Source organism: Cavia porcellus, unplaced genomic scaffold (genome assembly GCF_034190915.1).
Source record: "Cavia porcellus strain 051 isolate PalLab524CR breed Dunkin Hartley unplaced genomic scaffold, mCavPor4.1 scaffold_10, whole genome shotgun sequence".
NCBI lineage: Eukaryota > Metazoa > Chordata > Mammalia > Rodentia > Caviidae > Cavia > Cavia porcellus.
Window position 1 is genome coordinate 8352114 of NW_026947493.1, and position 27765 is coordinate 8379878.

Sequence of the window (27765 nt, forward strand, 5' to 3'; positions counted from 1 at the left end):
ACAGCAAAGGAAAGGCAGGGGGCATTACAATCCCTGACTTGAAATTATTGTACAAATCTACTGTGACAAAATCAGCATGGTCCTGTTCAAAAACCAGACCCAAGAATCAATGGAACAGATTAGAAGATGTAGAAACAACTCCAAACACACTGAGTCAACTTTTCTTTCCAACTGTAGTATATGTGTTGCTGAAGTGAGCACTGGCCATCTTATCCTTGACAAAGAGGCCAAACAACTTCGTTACAAGAAAGATACTCTCTTTAATAAATGGTGCTAGAAAAACTGGCTTTGAACGTGCTAAAAGTTAAATCTAGACCCATAACTCTAAACTAAACCAGACCATGCACTAAGTTAAAATTGAAATAGATCAAAGATGTAAATATTAAAACAGAAAGATTAAATCTGCTGGAAGAGAGACCAGGTAGAACTCTTAAAGACATTGATGTATGAAAAGACTTTATGAACAAAAAAAAACCTAATGATACAGGATATATTACAAAGAATCAACAACTGGGGTCTCATCTTATTCAAAAGCTATTGCATAGCAAAAGAAACCACCAGAGTGAAGAGATAATCCACAGAATGGGAAAAAAATTTTTGCCAGCTGTTCCTCAGACAAAGGCTTAATATCTAAAATATATAAAGAACTTCTTTTAAGAAGTCAGACTCCCCCCCCCAAATTTAATAACGCAATCTAAAAATGGCCATCTAAAATGAATAGACACTTCTCAGACAAGGAAGTACAAACAGGAAATAAATATATGAAAAAATATTCAACATCACTGGTCATTTGATAAATGCAAATTAAAACAATACTGAAGATTCCATCTCACTCCAGAAAAATGGCTATGAGCAAGAAACCAACCAGTAACTAATGCTGATGAGGGAAAAAAGAAGCCTTCTCCACTATCAGGGGGAGTGTACAATGGTACAACCACTGTGGAAACCAGTATGGAGATTCCTCAAAAAACTAAAACTAGAGGTTCAATTTGACCCAGCCATTTCCCTTTTAAGCATTTTCCCAGGAGAACTAAAAGCATCATACCACAGAAATATATGGATATCCATGTTTCTAGCAGCACAATTTTTAATAGCTAAGTCTTGGAAATGACCCAAAGCCCATCAATGAAGATGAAGTTTTTAAAAATAAAATAGAGTACTACTCTGCCATAAAGAAGAATAAACACAACATTTCTAGGTAAATGGATGCCCCTTGAGACTATATTCTTAAGTGAAACAAATCAGACACAAATATTTACATACTGCAGTTTCTCTTGCATGAGAAACTGAAAGGTTAAAAAAGGATCAAAATTATGAAAGATAGAAATGGGAAGAAAATATCCAAATGGGAAAAAGAATAAGGGAGAGATGAAAAGGAAAGAAGAGAAAAGAGAAAAAGAGAATAGAAGGAAAAATTGGAAACAAAGCTTTTGTAAATAAGGAGGGGGAAAGGATTTGAAGGAAAGCAAGAGGATTGGGAAAAAAAAGAAGAATCAAGATATATCATGTACACATACAAATCCCCTATGAGGAAAATGACCATTACATATATCTAAAATGTGCCAATAAAACTTTTTAAAAATCCATAGGGTCTGCCATCTTCCTTACCCTGACATCTTCCTGCACACCACTGTCTCATCTTGCTTAAGAGTTTTACCCATTTTTATCTTCTGGAAGTCAACTCATTTGTTCATGCCTTGTCCTCCATGCAACAAAAGAATCCCAGTTTAACCCCCTGCCCCCGGCTCCACTGCTGGCTTGCAATGGACTCCTCCCCAAAGTTGGGATTCTTGTTTCTGAAAGGTGTTTCATCACCCACTCATCTCACCCCATAAGAACCATGTGGGACCAAACCCACCAGTGTACCAACTAGAGAATGGGAAGCCTGGAAAATTCTCTTATGTGTCTTCCACCCCACCCTACTTACTAGGAACTAAGTTCAGCCTGGAACACAGACCCTCCAGCCAGGAGCCCTACATTCTTTCTCATCTTTCCCAGCACTAAAAGTGTTCCCTGGGAGTACAGTATAATCCTCGATAATGTTGCTTTGCGCCAGGCATGTAGCTAGACAAGAAACATTTGGCTCCTCTACACCCTGCTATCAAAGTGTGGTCCATGGACCCACAGTGTCAGCATCTTCTGGAAATGTGCTGGAGATGCAGGCCTCACCCCAGACCTTCTGAGTCTGACTCTGCTCTTTAACTGTATCTCTAGGATTCATAAGCCCAGCAAAAGAGAGAGAGGTGTTTGAGAGAGGTGTTTCTTAGCGTGGGGAAAAATTCACATCTTCAAATTTCAAGTCAATGTATTCATATGTACTGACTTTGTGCCAAGTCCTGTGCTAACAATACCATTACAGAGTTCCAGCGAAGGAGGGTCCTACAATCTGAGCCTAATGGACTTGTCTCCTCCAAACACAAAGGGCAAGAAACCAGTGTAAGGAACAGAATCACTGCATTCTAGCGAATGGCTTATGTGATCTGTACAGCAAGTCAGTTTTCTGTCCTTTTCTGATTAAAATTGTCTTATTTGAGCATCATTGAATTGTAAAATGGGAGAAAGGTTGAGTAATGCACTATCTTACCTGACATCACCTTTTCCTCAAAGGAATGTCTGCACAGGTACAGAAGTCAGGCTTTGTGGGAGCCAGTCAGAGCTCTGCTTGCTGTCACTTGTGTGACCTTGAAAAGGATCACCTGTGCCTCAGTTTCCTCAACTTTAAAACCGAAATAAAAGCAGCCTACTTCATAGGCTGATGATAAGGATGGAATAATACTGGCCTACAATGAGTACTCAATCAGTGTGAGTTGTAGTATACATCTCCTCTGTTTTAGAGTAACTTAAACCACCACAGCCTCAGAATTGTTTCCTCCTCTAATCAACCCACATATTGATACATAGGCCACCTGACATAAAGAAATCCATAGACAGCAAAGGCAGACACTGAGCAAAGTTTGGCCTACAGAAAACCAATTTGGGACTTCTGCAAAGACACGCACTATGTTTCACTTCAAATTCTAATCCATGCTGACATGGACTAAGTGCCCAGACTGTAATCAGCCATGAAAAAATGAAGAAAAAAAGCCCATCTTTCTCACGCAACTTCATGCTGCATGCTGTCTCTTGGGAGCACACGAGTCAAACACTGTTAACCACAAACACAGACAGACAGACAGAGGGGCAACACGCTGTACTCTTTTTAAAATACAGCCCATGCCGTCCTTCCTTCCATGGGAACTGCCCAATGGACACGCTCCTTTCCTTCTCCAGAGGTCACTTCGATTTTTATTTTTATGAAAGCGGCAAAAACATACTGTGCACTCTGCATTCCACCCTCAATATTCAAAAAAAATCCCCACTGATAATTAATATTGCTCCTTTTGAAAGACAACTTCTACCTCCTTTCATAATTATGCTCAATCAAAATGTAAGAGCAAGTATTCTACAAATCAAAATCAAGACAAAACCAATGAAAATATTTTATTTGGGAGAGGTTTTTTGTTTTTATTTTCCCTCCTCAAGTGACCAAGAAAACTTAGAGTGAGTTCAAATTTTTTAAGTATTTCTAGGCTTTAGGGGAAGACTTTAAGTTTGTATATAGTCTTTAATAAAATCATAGTGTTTTCTAGCCATGCTTTTCAGATTAACAGTATTATTATACTTTTACTAGTTGCATCAGTCTGGGAGTACAACTCTTGGGGGGGGGGTCACATATTTCTAGCTGAGTTTAAGCCAATAAATTATAAGAGTAGATATCAAATAGACCTCTCTACTTGCAACTGGGTATATTTGCTTTTCATACTAGGAGGCTGTGGAAATTCTAACCTGTTGCCTTACCTGGCCGGGGGCAGAGGCTCTGGGACTAGCTCTCAAATTCATCCCCATCTGCTTACTTCTCCTGCTCCACTGAACACCTTAGCCACTGTCTGAGGCACCACTGAACACCTTAGCCACTGTCTGAGGCATGCAGTCCTTACCTGTCAGTCTTCTTCACCAGGATGGCCCTGAAGATGTGCTCAAGAGGCATTTTCTCCAGCTTGTGAGTAGGCTGCACAAAGGGATGTAAGGTAGCCAGGGAGAAGCCCTGCTGGTATAGCTCCTGCAGCTGAGCAGGCAAGTCCCGCAGGGATGCCAGCCTCACTGCTGAGGACCTCGGGAGCTCCGCTGGGAGTGGAGAGAAAAGAGAGGACATCAGAAATCCAGCAATATCACCACCAAACCAAGTCCCTCCTGTCTTGCACTAGGGAAGGATCCTCTGGGTCACTTCTCATTAAACATGAATTTATTCCTGTCTTTCCTGCCTGCAGAGACTTCATAAGTAGCTTGCCATCTTCCAATTTATCCAAACGCATCAATAATCAGATGCTTGACATCTACAACCAATCTGCTCAGTGATCACAATGGAAAAAGTCATTTGCACACCCAGGAAGAGAAATAGGGAAAAAAGAACAAGATTATACACAAATAAAAAAGTGCCAGGTGGTAAAACCAGCATAGACAAAGTAAAACAAAGCAAAAACCAAAACAAAATTAGAACACAATATCTACAACACTTAAAGAAAAAAATTATTTAACTTGTAAAGAAATCACTGCCCGCCTTCAATGCCTCCCAGAGGCAAAGCCTAGTCTCTATTTGAAAAGATAATATTAGAACTACACACATTAAAACAAATAGCACTTTTCACTTATTGAACTTATTTTTAAATTTGGATTTTCCATTTATTTTTGAGAAGTGCAGACAAGGTTTCAAAGTCAAATGATACTAATGTGTGTGTAGTAAAAAGCCTCTATCCCAGGCTTGGTCCCTGCCTTCCAATTTTTTTCCTAAAGGCAATGATTATTACCCATTTTTGTATGTATGTTGGTAATTGATGAATTCATACATAAGTAAACAGGCTTGTGTGTCTCTCTCTACTTCTACAAAAATGGCAGTATAACACCACACACTTGGCTTTTCATCAATTAACTATCATCCTTTTCTTACAATTCTTACAATATCTATTCTGTAGCAGTGCACAGAGCTCTTCCTCATTCATTTTTTAACAGTCTTCTTCTATAAGACTTTAATGAAAAATACCATTCCTGATTTCACATGTGTGCATGTATAGCCAATTAAACAATTTAAACAATACATTCCTCGACATGAAGTTGCAGGGTTACAAATTGTAATCTTTCCTCCAAATAGTAGTAGAGATTTACCTCCCATCAGTGATATCTCTTTTCTCATACCTGGATATCCTATTTTTAAAAATATGATGCCTGTGAGGTGACAATTTACACTTCTCTTATTAGGTGTTAGTGTTTTTATTAAACATTTCATATTTAAATGCTCTACTTCTTTCTCTGTGAAATGTGCATAATCTGTTCTCTATTGGATTACTGGTCTTGTTTATGTTGGTGTGTAGTAACTCTTTATATACTAGGAAATTTAACTCAAATTGTGCTACCAGTGCCAATATCTTTTCCCAATTTGTTGCTTGTCTTTTGACTTTGTATAAGGTAGGTTTCGCCATGAATAATTTTTTTCATAAAGTTAAGTTTATCAGTCCTGTCTTCAGTGGCTTTGAAAATGTGTGTCATGGCACAAAGACCTGGGACTACAAAACCCTTTTCCTGTGAATCCTGATTACACATATTTCATTTTTGCACATGCATCTTGACTGTTTTTGGGAAATGTCTTTTGTAAGGCATGAAGTTATGAATTCAACATCCTCCTAGAGTTTATCCATTTTTTAAATTTGAAATGCAACTTTTATCATCTAGTAATGAATATATTTAAGTTATAATATATAATTTATGCATTAACAGTATTGTTTTGAACAATGTTAGTTCATAACATATTTTTGTATCTGGTTAGGCTGTTCCTTGACTTTCTCTTCCTCTTTCTGAATCTTCCTAATTTATTTTTCCAAGTGGTCTTTACAAATCACCTCATCAAATTCTGTCATACCTTCCCCCAAAATGCTGAAACTTTTATTAGACCATGTTCAAATTACAGCTTAACTGTGGGAGAATGAATAATTTTTACCACGCAGAGCACTCCCATTCGAGAACATGGAATAACTTTGACTTACTCAAGTCTTCCACTGGGTCCCTCAGGAGCATATTAAGGTTTTCTTCACATGGATATTACATATTTATCAAATGTATTTCTAGTTGTTTTATGTTTTATTTCTAGTAGAATAGATTTTTTAAATTTTACTTCTAGAATACCTACACTGGAGAAACAGCTATACTTCTCACAGCTGGTCGGAGCAAACCTTTCTGCAGAGTAGGCACATTCAAACCTCAAAATGTACACACTTCCTGTCCAAAAACCCCACTACTGGTGTTAAACCTATGGCTGGACTCATGTCTTTCAAAATAAATGGACAAATCAGCAGCATCACATCCATACACATTATAGTCACCACAGATTCCAGCTGGAACAAAGCCACTCTTAATGAGGTGGGGAAACTTCGCATTGTACAACACCATGAAGGTGGGATACTCAAATGAGCACTGGGGTGGCGCTCCCGGAAGACATTTTTGTTGCTGGCCCAGGATTCTTCTCAGGCTGACCTGGGGCAGGTTCCTCTTTTCCACCCTGTCTCTGTCGTCAGATAGTCTCTGCAGCCAGGGCTTTGAATAGCATCGATTTACATCATCTTGTATAGAATGTATTTCCTTTTGGTTCAATCCCTGCCAAAGCTTTCATGGCAGTCCTGGGATTTGTGCCTCTCTCTTTGAGTGTCCCCCAGCAGGCACTGGTTTTGCCTCTCTCCTAGTACTCAACAAAATGCCATGACTTCTTATCAGAATAAATGTTTCAGAGAGTGGTAAGGCAATTGGGGAGATATGAATACTAGCTAGAAATGCAGGAACTGCAGTAATATCTCAGGTGTGGTGATGATACCATGATTATGTATGAAAGGGGCCTACCTCATTACATGTATATTGAAAAATGCACAGATATAGGTGAGATAATATTTTAAAATATACTCTGCTATCTGAGGGGGTGGAGAAGCCTGGGAGAGGAAACTGGACAGGCACTAGATCTGGGTAATGGAATCCTGGAGTTTATGCCACTATTCTTTCTTGCTGTTTAGAAATGATTGAAATTGCCTAAAAGAGGGATAACTAACATTAAAATACACAAAGAGATATCCACTATAGTGCTGATCTAATAGCAGCAATCTGGAACCAAAGAATTCTTCAGTAAGTACTAGTTAACATATTCCAATGGTAAGTCTTAAGAACATTAAGAAAGTCAAGGTAAATCTGCTATGTGTTAAAATGGAAATGTGTCTAAGACACATCACTGAGTTTTTTTAAAGGTGTCTGTTAATAGAATGGGCACTCATATTTAAAAAATTAAAAGTATGAATAAAAATACTTTTTCTGGAGGAAATTACAAAGATACCGACATTAGAAAAAGGGGCAAAAATAGGAAGAAAAGAGTGGAAAAGTTGTTTTCATATTTTCAAAACTATTACTAGCAACAGGGATCATTTCAGTGAGAACTTTATAAGACATTTTATGTTCTTTGTATGTAAAAAATATTATTTGAAAGATAAGTATTTTTAGAATAATGTGTATTTTTAGAAATGAATTTAAAAATAAAATCCAGGGGACTTAATATCATGTAGCACAAGACACAATAGTTCTCATTTCCATGGATTGTGCAAGAAATTTACAGGAAAAAGGATCCATAGCAATGATTCACTCTAAATCAGGTTCCAGTAGCCTGAAGAAACCTTCATTAACAGGAGTGACAAATGTAAGGCCGGGTAGGAAAGCAGAAAAGTAAGTAATTCCTCCCTTGAAGGCTAGGTTTTTTTTTTTTTTTGAAGGGTAGGCTTTAGTATACTGCTGAAGAGAAAAAAAAAAATCCAAAGGTGAGGCTGGTAATAAATGCAAGAGGTGGGACTGTAACTCAGTGGTAGAACATTTGCCTAGGACATTCAAGGTCCTGGGTTCAGTCCTCATTACCTCAAAAAAGAAGAGGAGGGGAGGAAAGGGCAACGACTAAGCCCCTTTGTATTCCCCATGCATGGAAAATCTGCCAACCTGTCCCACGATCAGTTCATTGTACTCAGACAACAGGGGCCCCTGCCTTGGACCTGACATTAGGGCCCTCAAAAGTACGTACCACAGTTGAGCTGCAGGACCTGGGAACTCATAAATAAGGGCTAGTGGCTACAACCCACACTCACTGAACCACTTGTGCCCCTACAGTCTCGCCCAGAAGTACAAACGCCAAGAACAACTGCTCCTGGGAGCTGCTGTGGTCCTCCAGCCCATCCTGCACACAGGCAAGGAAACTGGGTCCAAGGCCTCCTCCAACTGTGTCCCACTTCAGGCAGTCCAACAGGGCAAGGAACTCCCTGCCCTACTGACACGGAGCCTTTTCTGGGGGCCACGCAAGCCTTTTCTCCAGTCCACAGTGAGGGTGGTAGCAAACCATGCAGCTGACCCCCAGACCCAAGGCAATGGGGCAGAGGTTAAAGGCAAGTCATGAGAAATTCACCGTAGGTTCAAAAATAGGGAGCACCAAAAACTCAGAAATTAAATAAATATTTAGTGGGCAATGAAAAACTTAAAAAATGCCAAAAATCCATGATCAACAAAGGACTAAACTTTCTAATAAATATGGGGTATTACTGTTTTTTTCTTTTCAACTCAAGCATGACTGCAGCTCACATGATACTTTTACCATCTTGTATTTACTTAAAATCTTGCCTCATTCGCTTCACCTTGGTCCCAGCCAGGACCCAAGACCTTCCTCTCTCATCTTGCAAAAGCTTCTTTCGGAGAATGAGAGAATATGGCCAGGTTGCCTGTGCTGTGAGCAGCTCACAAAGCTACTGAAAAGGGTTCAACCATGTGCGGCCAAGACACTGCATGAACACAAGTAGATGTGAAAGCCTTTCACAACATCCACTGAACCTAAACACACCGTGCAACTCTCGGATCTTCTCTTTTATGACACAACTCTATATAAAAGTGCATCAGTCTGTCTCTACAGTTGTCTTTTTTAAAACGTGTCACCCTTTGCATGGATTTCAATAATTTATATATTTGCCTGGTCTCATGCATTGCTCTGTAATAAAAAGTAAAAGCAGAGGATGAGGTTGGAAGATGAGATCTAGATCTAACATTAACTGCATTCTTCACCAGCCGTTAATTCTGAACGCAATAAATGAATGAAGTAGAGATGACACAGTCCCGCCTACCATCACAAAGTGGCTGTAAGAGTCGGATGGGGTGTCTTGCACACTTGACAAAGCCCAAAACCGTCACAGTCAGTGGTATGTGCCTGGCGGAGGCCTGCTCAGGGAGGGTGCTGACAGTCCAGGATAGGGCCATTAGTATTCTCCATCCTCCCCCACATCTCTAATCTCTGTGCTCCCCAATCAGTGCACTAAAAATATTAGTCAACCAGCTGCTTTATGGTAAATTGCTTCCTGAATAAAACATAATACCTTTTAAATTTTTATCTTAAAATCTAAAGATATACCTCTTGTCCAAACTCAGCAGTTTTATGACTTTAATTTTTGGTATGCAAGCTGTCAAAGTTTAGCTTCATGGTTAACAAAAACAAAAATGAATCTCAACAATCTTATCACAATAAAAAGGCTTCTATTATAAATATGATCAAAGGCCTTAATTTCATGTTTTTATGTGAACCTTAACCTTAAAGATAACAAAGACAAAAAACTTAGTTCTCTTAAAGTGATCAATCCCCCAAATTATTACTAGAAAAACAAAGGATTTACTGTTTGGATACCCCTTGGTCTGTTTCTCGCCCTACCCATGAGAAAAATCTCTCCAATACTTGTTTTGTAATCATTGTCTGATTTCATTTACAGATTATGTAACCTTGCGTAAGTCATATAACTCCCTTCCCATCTCTTGGGTCCTTTATTTATAAGACCCTAGATAGGCAATTGTGAAAGGAGCTTACAACTTTAAAAATGCAATAATTTATTTTCATTTGAAGACTAAGCAATTGGCTTCTGTCTAAAAAATGAAACTGAATAATACAATAAATGTTTTCCATGTCAGCTAGAAGAATTTCCCAAATCAGAACAGAAACAAGGAACAATTACACATGTGTGCAGTGGATAGAAAAATGAAAGAATAGCATATTCAGGGCCAGGGATATAGCTCAGCCGCACAGCTCCTGCCCAGCAGGCATGAGGTCATGAGTTGAAGTCCCAGTACCAAGAAAAAGAGAACAGCTCATCTGTGGAACACTTGCCTAACATGCATGCAGCCCTGTGTTCAATACCCAGTACTACAAAATAAAGAGAGGGATGGAGGCAGACAGAGGCAGGATGATAGCTGGTGTTAGTAGGGGCTAGAAGGTGCTGACCTAAGGTCCGATTTTTGCCTGCCCAGCACTAGAGAGGATTCAGCAACCATCACGGGGCATCATGGAATCTTCCTAGCAGACTTCTAGGGAATGAGAAAGAGATGCCCAAGCAGTGTAGGAAGGAAAGGGGTATCTCACGAATATCACTGGGAGACATGGGGCCCCTTCACCTTGAAGGAGAATAATCAGGAAAGGGTGCAAGTTTTCTGAAGTTACTTTGGTTTCCTAGACTTTCACCAGGACCCCACTCTGGGATTAACCACGTAAGCCACTGCATAACAATTTATTTACAAATGTGATTTCATACGCTGAGGATAAGGGCCACTAATGATACTGTCTTAGCCACTGCTGTTCTCTAGTGAAAGAGAGTATGACCCTGCTTGTAGTGGGCAGCACCATTAGTGCTGATCACTCATTCCTGTCCACTTCTGAACCGGTTACACCCCACACTATGTATCCCAGGGATCAGACCACCCACCTCATCCCGTGTAGTTACCCACTGGCCTCCTACACCGCATGTCTTCATTCCGCCCTTGCCTGTGTCTCACTGCAATGCAGAGACCAGACTCTGGCTGGCTTGTCTTACCACCTGGGCGGGACCAAAGGCTCACCTATCACTAGAATCATACACTGTTAATTCACTATAATCAGAATAGTATGGTATTGGCATAAAAATTAAGTAGCACAAAAGAACAAATAATAAGGAACAGATTAAGGTACAAAGAGTTTAGAACCACATAATTATATTCTCAATTCCTTGGAAATTCAGGTTATAATAAACGTAGCATTTCATTTAGTGCTTGCACATGTAGCTACATAGAAGAAAATAAAGTTGGACACCCCCCCCCCACTTCGCACTAGAACTTTTACTAGTGAGTAGATGTTAAAAATGCTTCTAAATAGCCCAGAACGCACAGAGGACCTGGTATAGATTCCAAGGCCTAACCTGTGACCCTCCCCGCCAGGGGCCAAGTAGGTAAAACAAACAATAAACACAAACTAAAGAAAGAATGAACTCTGAAGCCCCACTGACTCAAGTGGGCAGTGTCTTGTCCTAGCCTAGTCACTTTCAATGGTCATTTGGGCCCAAGGCAGTAGAACTTCTAAGTCCTACTTTTACAACACCCAAAATCTTAATTTCCACAATCTTTGAATTTTCTGCTCCTTTAGGGCCAATCCAAATTGCAGGTTGCAGTCTGGATAGGGCCCTTGATAAAGGTGGGAGGAGACAGACCCACACTTCTTGCTTGCCTTCATCTTGATACTGTCAAGGGATGGCATAGGCATTCTACTAAAAAGTGGGCCCAGTCAGTCATTCCCAGGTCACCACGGTGCATATCAAAGGCTTCAACAACACATCTGTAGATATTTGACAGTGGCCTCTATTTTAATTCCTCCCTTTTGCATGTTGATGTTGAGCTGAACTAAGAGTTTACAAACACATCATTATGTTTTAAACCCCTTGGAAATCTTTTTCCTGACTTTACCACCAACAGGTTTCTTGAAAATTGAAATATAAAACTGTTGAAATATACTTTGAGTAGCATGAAAATCCTAAGGTCTTCCAAATAAATTGCTTTGCTTTTGGAAATTAACCCCAAATAGATAAGCCATTAAGAGTTAAAGAAAAAGAAAATCAGGAAACAGAAAAATATATTACCCAAAACCACACATTTCTCAACACTCTTGGGACAGAGAAGAGTTTGTTTTTGTTATGACTATGTTTTATTTAGCAAAAACATTCTGCAGCCTCGTTTCTTCCCTAGCAGCTAAGCTCCTCAGACCTCTATGTAACAGCTATGTCTTCACTGTTCAGACTTGATTTTGGGAGCACATCAGCCTCCAACACAAGAAGCAAACAACACAGGCGGCAACCTGCACTGCCATCAACTCCATCGACAGGCCAAGCCAGGCCAGCACTTCTATTATTTTGTCCAAGAATCATTTGTGGCTTTAACCTAATTATTCGAAGTCCGACTCTGCTCTTCTAATTACTTCTGCTAATGGATCTGTCAATACCAAGGAACGCAGCTTGACACAGACCAACCTTCCCGCCCATAATTTCCCTCACAGGTGAAGCTGATAATGACAGTGTTCTACCAAGTTGGTTTTATGAGGGGGAGGGGGAGGAGTGGTTCTTAAAGACTGCTTTTTATATAACATCAATCTGCCTGGATTTTGCATTAGATCCAATTTAGCAAAACACTAAAATCAATCATTTTTTAATGTATCTTCATGTGTAGGTAAGGAATAGGAATTCAATTTTTGAAATACTGTCTGTCCATATTTGCTATGTGTCATTTCCAAACGTGTAGAAAAATTGAAATGTTTACTTTTGAGTTTTTAAAATTCAAGTTTCTGTCATCTCATTAAATTATATTCAAGTTTCTAAAACTTAAAAAAAAAAAGTAAAGAAAAAACAAACTGGGCCTAGTGGCACCCGTCTGTAACACTAGTACGCTGGGAGTCTGACACACTAAGCAAGGCCTGGACTCAGGATAAAATAAAAAAACTGGAGGTGAAGCTCAGTGCAAAGGCCCTGGCTTCAAATCTCAGAACCACCCACACAAAAAATTGAAATGGAACTCCTAAAACATAAATTTAGCCATCATAAAATGAACAATTTGGGGACATTTAATGTATTTATAATGCTGTACAGTCATCAATTCTATCCAGATCTAAAACATTTTTCTCATCCCAGAAAGGATCCTCTCATTCACTAAGCAGTTATTCTCTTCTTTTTTTCTTTTTTGTAGCAGGGATCAAACTTATAACCTTGCACTTAGCAGGCAAGTGCTCAAGCCACTGAGCTAAATCCCCGGCTAAATAGTTACTTGCATCCTCTCTCCCAGAAGCTGTTGAAAACTACAAGTATGCCTTTATAAGACACTATTTGGTCTGATTTATTTTTACTGTACATATGTAAGGTATGCATGTTTTGACATACATATGCTCAATGATCTCCACCCTCAAACCAATTAATTGCTCATCATGTCACAGTTCTGTCTCCTTGTGTGTACAGAAGAACCTAAACACTACTCCCTTAGCAAATCTTCAGCATAAAATACTCCTAACAAATCTTCCTGTTCTATACTAGATCACTGCACTTATCCTAGGTAACTGAAACTTTATTCTCTATAACTCACATTTCCTCCTCCCCACTCTCACCTGCCCCTGCTTTATGACTTATATGTAGCAATTTTTTTTAAGATTCCACAAATAAGCAAGATCATGTATATTTCATCCTGTGACTGGTTTCTTTCACTGAGCACAATCTCCTTTCAGTACATCCATGGTGTTGCCAATGGAGGACTGCTTATCTAACACTAAATAACATTCCACTTGTATATAAATAGTATAACCCCCTCATCCATTTGTGCACTGACTGGTCCTTAGGTTGTGTCCACATCTTGGCTACTATGAACTTGGAGTGTAGCTATCTTCATAAGATGTCGTTTATTTCCTTTATGCATATACAATTGTTAAACTGTTTAAGTTCTAAAACACTATTCTTAATACCATAACTGAATCATGGATAAACACAGAGGGGAGATCTCAGTAAGACTAAAAGCACTTTCAGCTTCTGTAAAACAAGGATTTGTGCAGGTCAATCAGGGAGTAATTGGCAAAGCAACAGATGCCTCATCAAATGAGTTCTTAAAAGGCACTGTAGCAGATCATAGAAGACTGTTAGAAGGGCAGACTGCCATGGCAACAGGGGTGGGTGGAGGAAGGAGGGTCAAGGTACTATTGGTTTTCTTGTCAATTCAAAAGGTCATATAAAGCTACTGAATTATACACACACACACACACACACAACACACAACACCGTGCTGAATAAACTTCATTGTGTGCTGAAAGGAGCCGACCTGAGTAACTCCCATGATGGTACTCACTGATCAAAACCAAGATGACATTCTAGCTCATCTCCCTAGTCCATTTGGTCACAAAACAAACAGGCTAAGGTTCTTTAAGAACATTTTTAAGAGAGAAGTCCCTATTGTTTAGATTTAGTGATGAGTACTCAAATATTAAAAACTGAAACCGAACATTTATAGAAATAATTTTGAAACTGAAAATTTATAAAAAATTTTATCTACTTTTGAATTTTGAAACATTTATAAAAAATTTGTATCTACTTGGTAATATATCTAATAGAGAAAGGAGGACACAGAGGATCACCATGTCTTCTTAATTACTAACCAAATCTATCCACACCAAATCTATCCACACCAAATCTAAGAAGAGTTTACAAGTCAAAGAGAAGCTAGTTATCAATATTTTATGCTGTTTTTCAAATTGTGTATGACAGCACCATAGCTGACACTCCTGGTAATTCTCTTTTGATTTTGAGAGTACATTAAACTGATTGCATCAAAGACTAGCCACTAATGAATATGTACAAACAATATGGGAATTAAACAATTTAGAATGTAAATGAGACCCTATATGGATTTCTATGACAAAGTCTCAAGACTTTGTATAGATGTAATCAGCACCAAAAAATATAATAAATATTATTATATTTTTCAGAAAAATAATTTATTTTGCATGTGTTTTCGAGGAGTCTCAGTTTCACTAAGTGTGATGGCTCTGATACCTTCTCAGGCAGGTGTGGGAAAGTTGTGGATCCTGCTGATGAAGCGCTGCAGACACAGGGTCCCAAACGCACTGTGACCTGAAGTCCACAAGGACCTTATAGCCCACACATGTTCTCACTCATCTATCACCTGGAGGAGCCTCTAGGAGCCAGGGACACTACAAGCTCTTTCAAAAAAAACAAGGGACACAGAGCACTTTTTTAGTCTTTAAACCAAAGCATCATTTTAATTCCCCCACATTCATGCAATGCACAACCCTTCCACGGAAGAAAGGCTGAAGATCCCAGCATCCAGCCATACTACAAACTGTTAAATAGGAAGTATCAAAATGAGTTGGATCCATAGCTCAGAGCTAGAGTGATATCTAGTCTAGACTCAGAAAAGTATGACACAGAGAAATGCATGCATCCCAGTACCCATCTTTGTAAAATTCAAAACAAACCCTACAAATATGTCTACGCCTGCAGGAGGCCACAGATGGCAGGAAGGGAGATCCACCAGGAGGCCGGCAGCATTAAAGTGGAAAGGGGAGCTGGGGCAAGAGCATGCAAAGATCAGCAGCGATGTTTAAAGCTGCTCCCAATGCTTCCCCTCAAAATAATGTTGATTAAATAATGTTAATGAAACACAATTGATTAAGAGGACAATTATAGCCTTAGAAACAACACTATTACAGTCCTATAAACATCACGTTTTCAACAGCCAATTTCAGGGACCAGGATATTTCTCTAAATTTCTCTAAATTCTCTAAAATTCAAGGTTGGGGGGAAAAGAGAGAGAGAGGGAGGGAGGGAGGGAGGAAGAAAGGGAGGGAAGGAAGAGAGAGAGGGAAGAAGGGGGAGGGAGGGAGGGAGAGACAAGAAGAGAGGAAAGGGAAAGAGGAAAAGGGACAGAGGAAAGGGAGAGGGAAGAAGGGGGAGGGAGAGGGAGAAGGAAAGGGAGAGAAGGAGCGAAAGAAGCAGAGAGAGGGATGAAGGGAGAGACAGGGAGAGAGGGAGGGAGGGGGGAAGGGGAGAGTTGCGGGAAGGGGAGGAGAGGAAAAGAGGGGGAGGGGAGGGAAAAGGAGAGGGAGAGAAGGAGGGAAAGGAAGAGGGAAGGATGGAGGCAGACAGGGAGAAAGGGAGGGAGGTGAGGGGGAGGGGTGGGGGAGGGGAGGGAGAGGGAGGAAGGGAGGGAGGGAGACTGATTGCCCCATTACCAGGTGTTTATGAGCAGCCACCCATCCTAGCAATTCCCTTTCTCTCTGAGCTCCTTCCATTTGCTGTCCAAGATGGTAGCCACTAGCCATATGGAGCTATTGGGAACAATATGAATCATGGCTAGTCCAAATTATTTGGGCTAAAGTATAAAACTATCAAACAGTTTCCGGGACTTGTCATGGACAAAAGAAGTCAAACTAATTTTTTTCATATTGGGGACAAACTGACAAACTGAAATTATAATATTTTGGCTATATTGGGATTAAATAAACTATTACATTTTACTGCTTTCACTTCTTTAAAATGTGGTTCCTTGGGGCTGGGGATATAGCTCTGCGGCACAAGCACCCACGTGGCCAATGCCAGATTGTGAATTTGATCACTGGTAACAAAAAATAAAAAAAACCAAAAATTTAAAATGTGGTTCCTAGAAAGTTTATATTCATGTACATGGCTTGAAATGTATTTCCACTGGATATTATTGTCGTTTCTATGCCATTACTTACCAGTCATTTGATTCACAGCATCTATCACATCTTTTAATTATACAAATTATTCACTGACTTTTTTCTGTCTTCCCAATAAATAAATTCCACTAGGCCAGGACCCATGCTGGGTTTATTCACCAAAAAGCTGGCAGAGAAGGCTCATTAACAACCATCATCACATGAAGATGCTCTCTGCTGATAAGGCCACATACAGCCCAAGTCAAGACTGCTTCAGCATTTTTTCCATCAAAGAAAGTCTACGGCAAACTGTCATTCTGGGGGATGGCGAACTCTGAAGTCCCCACACTCCGTGGGTCCCAGAGTAGACTGACCAGGAGTCTAAGATTTAAAACAACAGCATCATAATCACTCTTAGAAAACCATCAGCCAGACCAGTGAAAACCTCAGAGGAAATGTGTAAACCTTTTTTACAAACTATGGTAAAAATATATAATATAAAATTTACAACTTTAATCATGTTTAAGTGAGATTAATTACGCGTATACTGTTGTGCAACCTTCAACGCCTCCTGTCTCCAGGAAGCCTTTCTGTTTTATCTCCCACGCGCCTCACCCCTGACCTTCATTCTACTGTTTCCTTTCTCTGTCCCCACTAACATGAGCAAGAGCTAGGACAGTGGCAGAAAGAAGACACTGGCAAATGGCACACAGAGGCTCCTAAGAGTTGGGAAGGTTCATAAAGAGCCACTGGAAAAATCAAAGTCTGGAATGACAACAAGAGCCAAGGGACAATTTCAAAATGTTACTGCATAGAAATGGCCAGATAATGACAGGACCAAGGCCATGTTTGTAGGAAAGAAGTGACTGGGAATCTTAGGCCACAGAGAAGAAAATGGCAAACAAAAAATATCCCAAGAAGTACCATGTCCAAAAGTATGAACACACTGCAGCTTCTATGTATGACACACAGGGTACAAGCACTGTTTCGTTTTCTCTTGAGCTATTATCAGCAAGGTTTCACCTCTGCTACAGAAATTCACATGACTTATCCATCAAGTCTTTACCTAGGAGGATTTTCAAAGTTTTCTAAATAATATGCAATTAGGCATAGTAGAAATGGTTGGGAAATATAGAACACACCACACGCAAGGCTATGGTTTCCAGAAGCCTATAAAGTGTCAGAATAAGTTCTGCTCTCTCAGAGTTTAGCACACTTGTACCTACTGTGAGTCTACTTCATTGTTCAGAGGTGTAATCATCAGCCCCACTGATTTCTACCAATGTGGAATCTCCTTTTACTCACTGCAGTAGAAACACTCTATATATTTAGCACCACAGTCACACAGGCCATTCATAAGACTCACAAAAAGTTCCGCGTACTGTAAATACATTTTAATAGCCAATATTTTTCACAGAAGTTGTCACAAACGAGTCAACAAACAGCCAGCTACAAACAGGACTAACAGTTCTGAGGTTCTAAATGAGGCTTCCACACCTGCATTTTCAGCTTTGCATGAACAATTACCACGTTCATGCAAAAACTTCCAAATTGATAACGTGGAAATAGAAAATCACACACACGAGTTGAGTGGCTCGTCTCCACTAACCAATTTGCATGCAAAATTGTCATCAACGCTCTTGAATTTATTTTTTGCCCCTATAAGAGCTGGCATCTAGAATGTCTTGGGAGGCAGGTTTTTTTTGAGGCATTTTGATTTGCACTATCAAAAAAGAGTCCCTGGTGGTCTCTGGGGTCTGTTCAGGACTGAACGTTCTTCCCACTACTGCTCAGGTACTGCAGTAGGAAAGAGGGAACTAGGGCCAGGGGTTTAGCACAGCGGCACAAATGCCTGCTTGGCAAATGTGAAGTCGTGAGTTTGAGCCCCAGTACAAAAGAGAAAGCAAGGAAGGAAGGAAGGAAGGAAGGAAGGAAGGAAGGAAGGAACATCTGAGAATGACACCAAGTAGAACTATGAGGTGAGAGCAGTCCCCAGGGAGATGATCTCCAGAATATACCAAAATCAATTTGAACAAAATCATTTCTCTCTACACCTCCAAAATGCAATCTAGCAGCAGATGGTACAAAAGGTAAGGATGGATGGATTTCAACCAAACAGGAGACAGAACTTCCTTAGCTCACTAGTAGGGACTTTTGAAATGGAACACTGAGAAATAAAGCCTTTGAGACCACCAAGGAAAATACAAAAGACATCAATGTGCTTACTAAGAATCTTGAGAGCGTATGACACTGTTCTTCCCTCTCGTCCTTTCTCCTTGTGACTTCTTTCTTCCCTTCTATCCCAGTGGCCACCAGACACATGTGGTGAGTATGAAATAAGATGTGCCCAAAGTACAAAATACGCATTGCTTCAAAGACTTAGTACCAAAAATAGAATGTAAAAATCTCTACTCTTACATTGATTACATGTCAAAATAATTTTAATTTATTGGGTTAATATTGGGATAAATGTGGCATTAAAATGAATTTGCCTATTTTTCTTTTAATGTGGCTATTAGAAATTTTTAAGTGACATTCATGGCTCATATTATATTTCTGTTTAATGGGTCAGCTTTTGTTTTAACTGGATACGTTTATTACAGGCTCCCCACCCACACACACACACAAAACCATGATTCCTTTGTCTACATTTTTAACAGTGCCAATTGAACTCCTTATTAAGCATCCTTTAGCTATAGCCATAAGGAAGGTCACTTCTCTTTCCCAAAATAAACCCATAACACCAGAAAAGGGGAAAGCTGCCAAAGTCTTCCCAGGGTCTGATCAAATGAGCAACTTTCTTTCAGGCATATTAAATCTTTTCTTTTTACTAGCTGTCCCTAATCCACACTAGAGCAAAAAAAAAAAAAAAAAAATACCCCCAACTGGTTACTGTTTCTATGTTTAATGTTTTGCTTCCTGCGCCCTTTATATACCCTCTCTTCAAGAATGGCTAGTAATACAATCCCACCAACTTTCAAAGTGTTTACCTCTCACAGTATCTGGGTTCTCAACGTTTTTCGACCCTACACTGTTTGCACACCCCAGACATCCTCCTGAGCACACCTCTCAGTCCACTTGGGACTGCGGATCAAAGCTTGACCCCAGGAGCTAGAGGCAGTCAGTTAGCCTGTATTCCCACTGAGATTATCCACAGCATAATATTGATGGACTGGCCCCTCCCGTATGATTTGTGGAGCCCCTCAAAGTACTCAGACTAGATTTTCTAAATGCTTTATGTGACATTCCAGAATTGCAACTTCTACCTCACATGCTTAATAAACACATCTGTGTGGTTTTAACATTTCAACTTAATGCAGCTTCCCTCTTCAAAAGCACCCTTGCCAGGTTCCTTAGGATGGGGGAGGGAGCTTTGCTGTATCCACATCTCTCATAAATTACCCAGATGAGAGCAGTACTATCCTTTTGTTATTACCATGGCACAATTTGACCCAGTTCTACACAATGCAGATCCTATGAAACAAAGAAAGGATAGAAATCTGGGCATGAAATGTAGGACAAGAAAGCCATTTCCCAAACCTGGTTATAGCACAGCAAGGAGCAGTATATTGGCTCAAGACCCTGCTTCAGAGCCAGATCATCTGGGATGAAATCTTAGAGCCACCCATTACTAGCATGACTTTGGATGAGTAAGAATCCCTTGTGGGCCTCGATTTTGTCTCTACAGATAAAAATAATGCCTATCTCATTGGGCTGGTCTGAGGAATGAGATAATACATATATAAAGCCTAAAACTTAGCCAGAAATCCCTACGTTTTCTGGGTATAAGAGAAGCTAAAAGAGTTAGTGTCACTGCTATATGAATAACTGCAACACTTCACAGATTATTACCAAGCATGACAGATCACCATGTCCATAAGTTGATCTTTATCTCTAAAATCCATCTAATGCTACACCAATATTCTTTGGTTCATATACAAGACCTTAATTCCTCACTGTAAGTCACACATCTTTACTGCAATGCTTTTTTAAATGCTAGTATTGAGAACCAGGAAGGCAGCTAAGCCTCTGCCTGTGAGCCAGCCTGTCTGACCAACTACTTAAAGGACAAAAATATGCAGTATAGTAACTTTTGTAGCTTTCCTACTGTCTTATCACTATTTCATCACATTGTTTTATTCCTTTTAAAATAAAAATATACAAAATGCTAGTGTAACTTCTATTCATTTCTGAATGTGAAATAACTTCCAGTGCCAACCAACTTTTTAAAATTACCTGTTCAATTTTGGTCCTGGCTATGATAAGGAGGGAGCAGTAACCATGCAAAATGGCTCAGTAATCCAAGGAACAGGAGCTGTGCACAAGACTGAGACAGCCTGCTGGGAGTGGAGGAATGTGGTGTAGTCAAGCAGAAATGAGTGAACAGCTAACTGACCACCTGACATCTTGCTGTCTGTCTGTCTTTCTCACTGCTGAGACACAAAACCCAATACTCAAAACTTAAAGAAGAAAACGTGGTTTTTTTTGCACAGACTTTGTAGAGGTTTCATTCCATAGTTGACTGGCCCCACGAGAGGGCAGCATGGCAAGGTGGTATGGCACAGGAGACTAAGATTATGGCATGGCAGTGCAAAGCAGAGATCAACCAAGGGAGGAACTCCTCCAGTCCACGCCCACAGTTACCCACCTCCTGCAAGCAGGCTTACCTCTCAATACCACATCTAACTATAAACTCATCAGTGGACTAATCCACTCGTGAGTATCACACATGTATGATCCAGCCACTTTCTCAAAGCCTCACCTATGAACATAACGTGAAGCTTGGCAGGGAGGGGAAATGCAGATTAAACCATAACACTATCTATTCTTCCTCCACATCAAATCCTTTTCTTCTTAGTGCTTTAGAATTTAAATACTGTTTTTAATCTACTTTTTTGAGCAGATGGTTTCAAAAGATTTTATAGCTGAAAATGCCCTTGAAGATAATTATGATGATAGCGGAAGTATTACAGAAATATCAAAACCAATGATAACAATGGTAGCCTCCAGTAAGCATATGTTGTAAACCAAACATTGTTTTATGTGCTTTATATACATTCTCATTTAATTTTCAAAGAACCCTCAGCTATGTACAATTAGCATCTCAGTTTACAGAAGAAGAAACTCTGGACCACAGAAGTTGAGTAACTTTCCCATGGTTGTACAATCAGTAAGTAGTAGGCCTCACATTCAAATCTAGGCCTTTAGAGCCTATACTCTTAACTGCTACACTATGAAGTTTCTCTAGTTACCTAAACCAATATTAATATTTTACAAATCTAGAGTGGTGTGCAGAGGACTCATACAATTGGCTATAGGGACAGAGCTAGCAGCAGAATCAGGACTACAAGAGGCCCCAGAGTTCCCATCTCTGGGCTCTTTCCACTGTACCAAAGACTAATGAGGGCAAAAGGGGAACAAAACATCACCTAAAAGCAGTGGAAGCCATCTCTGCACCTCTGAACAGTTACCTGCCTCCAACACTCCTTCACAGGCTCTGCGTTTGGTTTAGATTCCACCCATAATCAACTAACTTCTTAGGCTTAGTGTTTCTCTTGAGGTTGATCACAGCAAAAAGAAAACCCTTCACAACAATACAGTGTGTATTTCTTCAATGAATTAATTGGGCAGTGTCATCATGACTTGAAAAAGTATAAAAGGAGGGACATGTTTACTGCCACAGAAGTCTAAATGGGAAAGCCCAGAAAATAGCTACAAAGTGATTATAAATAACCATCACAAACTAAATATGCTTAATCCCAGGGTGTGACACAAGGGACAGATGTAATTCAGGTGAGCAAATACAAATAATACAATATTGACCTGCTCTATGTTCCTGGACTTCCTGTCTACAGTGCAGAAATAGGAGGTAGAAAACAAATGCGACAGCCAAAAATATGAACAAGGTGTTAGGTCAAACCTGCACAGAGTATGCACACTATCTGGCCTGGCTTCCCCTTAGAGGAGATGGGGTACCATAGTGACCAGGTCTCCTCAATAACCAAGCTGCTCTCTCAGTGGTAATCATTTCTGTAGTAACTGGCACAACAGTTACTTTTCCAGCACAACAGTTTTTCTAAACACCTATGACCATATATCTTTACAGATTAAAGATCTGACAGAAACTGACAAATTTACCTACTTTGGATCTCACTACTCCACAGTGAAATCTATGGTGTAACATGCCTGTCTCCTTGCAACTTTACACAATAGATGACAATGATCTGATTGCTTTAATCTGATTTCTGTAACTAGAAATAAGGCGAAGCTTTTATATATTTCTTAGGCACATATTTCATAATTTTTCCTCCTGATATACTTCTTTGTATATGCAAATATGCTGTATGTACATATAGATAACTATGTATGTCCCACTGTGCAACTAAGACATTTGCAGCCCACTTTTCCATAACCTGGCTTATCTTTTTTTTTTTTTAAATTAAAAAGACAGAGGAAAGAAAAACAAAAGGCAATACAGACAAACAAACAAGAAACCAAATACAATAACAGTATAGGTTTACAAAACAACATGATAGGAATTTGACAATGGTTTTAATATTGTATATTGTTACCTTCAAGAGGGTTGCTTAGATTAACAGACATAGACATGTAAAATTGATCTAAACATTTTTAACTGTTCTTTTCCACTAACTAATACAATTAGCAGTACAGTCAGTTTAGCTATCATACACATACACACATACACACACACACATAGATACATACATGTACAAATGTAATGTCTTTTCTCTTCCTTCTTTCCTTTACCTTATTCTAATTACTTTTCCTCTTTGAACAATTTCTAACCCTTACACAGTATTCATTGTGTATTCTGGAACATATATAATTTTTCAGTTTCTTATACTTAGGGAGACAATATGGTATTTACATATGTGAGTTTGATTTATTTCACTTATGAGTATTGTCTCAAGTCACATTCATTTATTTATAAAAGTCTCGATGCAATCTGTTTTTATAGCTGAGCAGTACTCCATTGTATAAAAATACCACAACTTTTTATCCATTTCTTGATTGAATGGCACTTGGACTGTTTCCAAGATTTGGCTATTACAAATTATACAAATATTTGGTATGTTTACTCTTACCCTCTTTAAGATATGGGCAATTCTTTTGAAGATAGCAAGAGGCATTATAGTATTGTTGATCACCTTGTATTTTGTTTTTACATCATAGACTATGTCTATTATTGCTTTAACTGACTCCATTTTGTTTTGTCACATTTGGTTTTATTCTCTTCAAACAAAGTAATAAGAACTGTAGGAGTAATAAAACCTAAAATGTGTAATTGCTATTATAAAAAAGAGAGGAAAAGAAAGTTCTAAAGGATATAACTGCATGTATGTTTAAGTGTGTAAGACATATAATCATATTACCAAATTTTTGTTGGATCATTGAACAGAACTATTTGCAGTCTCACTGTTTGAATGTCCACTTTGTACACTTTAATTTTGTAACTGGAACAGCGACTTCTAAGATGACAATATATAATCTATCAACTAGTGATTTCTTACTATTTGGGTTTTTTTTTTTTAATTCTGTATTATTTCTACCCTTTTTTCTGTTTTACTTTTTTTCTCTTTAAATAAAATTCTTTAAAAAAACAAATTATGCTGCTATAAACACGGGGGCACATATATTACTGTGCTATGATGTTTTCAATTCTTCTGAGAAAACTCTAGAAGCGGGAGAGCTGGATCAAATAGAATCTCTAATCCTAGCTTTTTGAAGAATCTCCACACTGATTTCCATAGTGGTTGCATCAGTCTACACTCCCACCGACAGTGGAAAAGGGTTCTTTTTTCCCCACAACCCCTTCTGCATTTGTTGTTGGTTGATTTCCTGATCTTGGCCACACTTTCTGGGTGAAATGGAATCTCAGTGTTGTTTTAATTTGCATTTCCCTAAATGACTGTAGATCTTGAAAATTTTTTTTAATACTTGCCATTTGTTGTATTTCTTCATCTGAGAAGTCTGTATTAATCTAAGGTGCCCATTTTTGGATTGGGTCTTTGAATTCTGGGGGCCTGATTTTTTTAAATTCTGTATACGTTCTCGATAGAAGTCCTTTGTCTGAGGAACATCTGGCTAAGATGTTTTTCCCAATTCATAAGTTTTTTTTCACTCTGTTGGAGATTTCCTTTGACGTGCAAAAACTTTTTAATAAGATTAGATCCCAGTTGTTGATTCTGGGAAATGTTTCCTGTGCAGTTTGATTTTTGTTCATGAACTCTCTGCCTACTTCTATGTCATCAAGATTTCTACCTACTTTGTCTTTAAGTAGCTTTCGTGTTTCTGTTTTAATTATTAGGTCTTTGATCCACTTTGATTTTAGTTTAGTGCATGGTGATAGACATGGATCTAGTTTTAGCTTTCAGCATATGGAGGACAGGTTTTTTTTCCCAGCACCACTTATTAAAGAGGCTATCTTTCTTCCAGTGTACATGTTTGGCCCCGTTGTGAAAGATGAGGTGGCTGAGTGTGTTTGTAGTGTGGTTTTATCTTCTAACTTCCACTGTTCTTCAAGTCTGTTTTTATTTCAATACCATGCTAATTTTATCACAGCTTTGTTGTATAATTTCAAGTTGGGGACTGTGATGCCTCCTGCCTTAACTTTGTTGCCCAGAATTGCCTTTGCTATTCAAAGTCTCTTCTGGTTCCAGATGAATTTTAGGGCTGATTTCTCTAGATCTGTGAGGTATGCAAATGGTATTTTGATTGAAATTGCACTGAATCTGTATAATTATTCTGGGAGAATGGCCATTTTCACAATATTTATCCTTCCTATCCATGAATAGAGACTATCTTTTCATTTTCTCAAATTCTCTTCAATTACCTTTTTCAGTGTAATGTAGTTTTCAGTGTATAGATTTTTTACTTCCTTTCTTAGAATGATTCCTAAATATTTGTCTTTTTTGGGGGGACCCCCGCTGGGTCCCAGACAGGGAAATTCACGGTTCTGAGTGCACCAGACCAGCTCAGCGGGTCCTGAGCGGGCCTACAACGGCCTCCCCGCTCCTGGCTGTGCTTGGCAGACTGTGGAGTTCTAAGCAAGCAGGTGCCATTGGCTGCAGAGGCTGGGTGGCCTGGGGTGAGTGCCCCCTGCACCTTCCCCCTAGCCCAGCTAGCTTGGGACCCTCGCTCCACACTGGACAAGGAACTTCGGGGCTTCAAGGTGCAAGGCAGGTCCTGAACGGGCCTGCAACAGCCTCCCTACTCCCAGCCATGCTTGGTGGACTCTGGAATTCTAAGCAAGCAGGCACCATCAGTTCCAGAGGCTGGGTGGCCTGGGGTGAGTGCCTCCCATACCTTCCCCGGAGCACAGCTAGTTTGGGACCCTCGCTTGGCCCCAGACAGGGAACTTCATGGTTTCCTGTTGCACTGGACCAACTAGGAGGGTCTTGAGCCAACCTGCCCCACCCCCAGGAACCCTCTCTCAATCCGGGGAACTGGGCAGCCAGAGTCCCAAGAGTTGAGGGCATAGAAGAAGATTTCTAACAGACCCTGGGGAAGCCTTGGAATAATACTTGAAACACAGAAATTTAGGAAAATGACAAACAAAAGACCAAATTACAATCTCAAACCTCCAGCCCATCCCAAGAAACCTCAGGAGCTATGTACATAGAAGAAAATATAAGCCATACACCCGAAATATCGGACATAATAGCAACTGAAATAAAGAAGCAACTCCAGGAAGCTTTAAAGGAATTCAAATTAGAAATAATCTCTCAGGTAAAAGAAGAAATGATAAAAGAAATGAAGGAGATGTTGAATATATACGAATTAAGAAGACACAGTTAAAAAATTGGAGGAACTAAACAAAAAGATAGAACCCCTGGATGAACAATATAAGAAACAAACAGAATACCTAAAGCAGACGCACAGAGATATACAGGAAATCAAAAATTCCACTGAAAACTGTAAAAACCGCCTCAATAAAAGTGAAGATAGAATTTGAGACCTTGAAGACAAGATTGCAGCTAGTGAACAGGAAAGGAAAGATCTTTTAAAAATAACAAGGAATCAGGAAATAACAATTCAACAACTGCAAGATGACACAAAGAAAAATAACATAAGATTGATAGGGATAAATGAAAAACAAGGGGACAAAATAAAGAATGTCAAGAGGATATTTAAAGAAGTAATAGCTGAAAATTTCCCAAACATGAGATCGGAAACCAACATCAGGATCAGTGAAGCTACAGAACTCCAAATAGTCATAACCAAAATAAAACTACACCCAGACATATAATAATCACCATCCCAGAAATCCAACATAAGAATGGAATATTAAAAACTGTCAGAGAGAAAAGACCGATCACTTATAAAGGAAAACCTATCAGAATCACAGCAGACTTCTCAGCACAAACAATAAAGTCAAGAAGAGCATGCAGTGAAGTATTTCTGATCCTAAAGGAAAATGATTTTCAGCCTAGACTGATGTACCCTGCAAAACTGTCCTTCAAAATGGATGGAGAAATAAGATACTTCCATGACAAAGAACAGCTGAAGAACTTCATGATTACCAAGCCAATCCTGCAAAGAATACGGAAAGACAGTGTAGATATACTTATGAAAAAACCACTAAACAAAGCAGACAAACAGAACAGAAAGATAAAAGATGCAATAGCAGAAAGATAACATGTCAATAATAAACCAACATATAACTGTTACAATTATTAATGTAAATGGTCTCAATGCACCAATTAAAAGAAACAGACTGGCAGAATGGATCAAGAAACAAAATCCAACCATATTCTGTCTCCTAGAAACCCATCTAATCCAAAAGGATACTCACAGACTGAAAGCCAAAGGATGGAAAACAATACTTCATGCAATAGGAACCCAAAAAAGCAGGGGTAGCTATTCTGTTTGCAGATAATGTGAACTTTAAACCAATAATGATCAGAAGAGATAAAGAAGGTCACTACATACTGGTTAGGGGAAAACTTCAAGAGGAAGAGATAACTATCTTAAATATATATGCACCAGGGCTGGGGATTTAGCTCAGCTGCATAAGCGCCTGCCTTGCAAGCAGACAGTCGTGAGTTCGATCCCTGGTACTGATAAAAATGAAAAAGACAAAAAAAATTATATATATATATATATATATATATATATATATATGCACCAAATTCCAGAGC

The 27765-nt window shown here is 39.3% G+C and overlaps 1 protein-coding gene across 2 annotated transcripts in view; it reads right to left on the reverse strand.

Annotated features, from left to right (window-relative positions):
• The window catches only part of Rftn1 (raftlin, lipid raft linker 1), a 227090-nt gene that overhangs the window by 110660 nt on the left and 88665 nt on the right, over positions 1 to 27765 (reverse strand). For both annotated transcript variants that reach the window (XM_003480013.5, XM_023561651.2), the window contains exon 3: positions 3978 to 4164. In XM_003480013.5, the coding sequence (XP_003480061.1) occupies positions 3978 to 4164 (187 nt within the window). The remainder of the gene's footprint in view (positions 1 to 3977; positions 4165 to 27765) is intronic.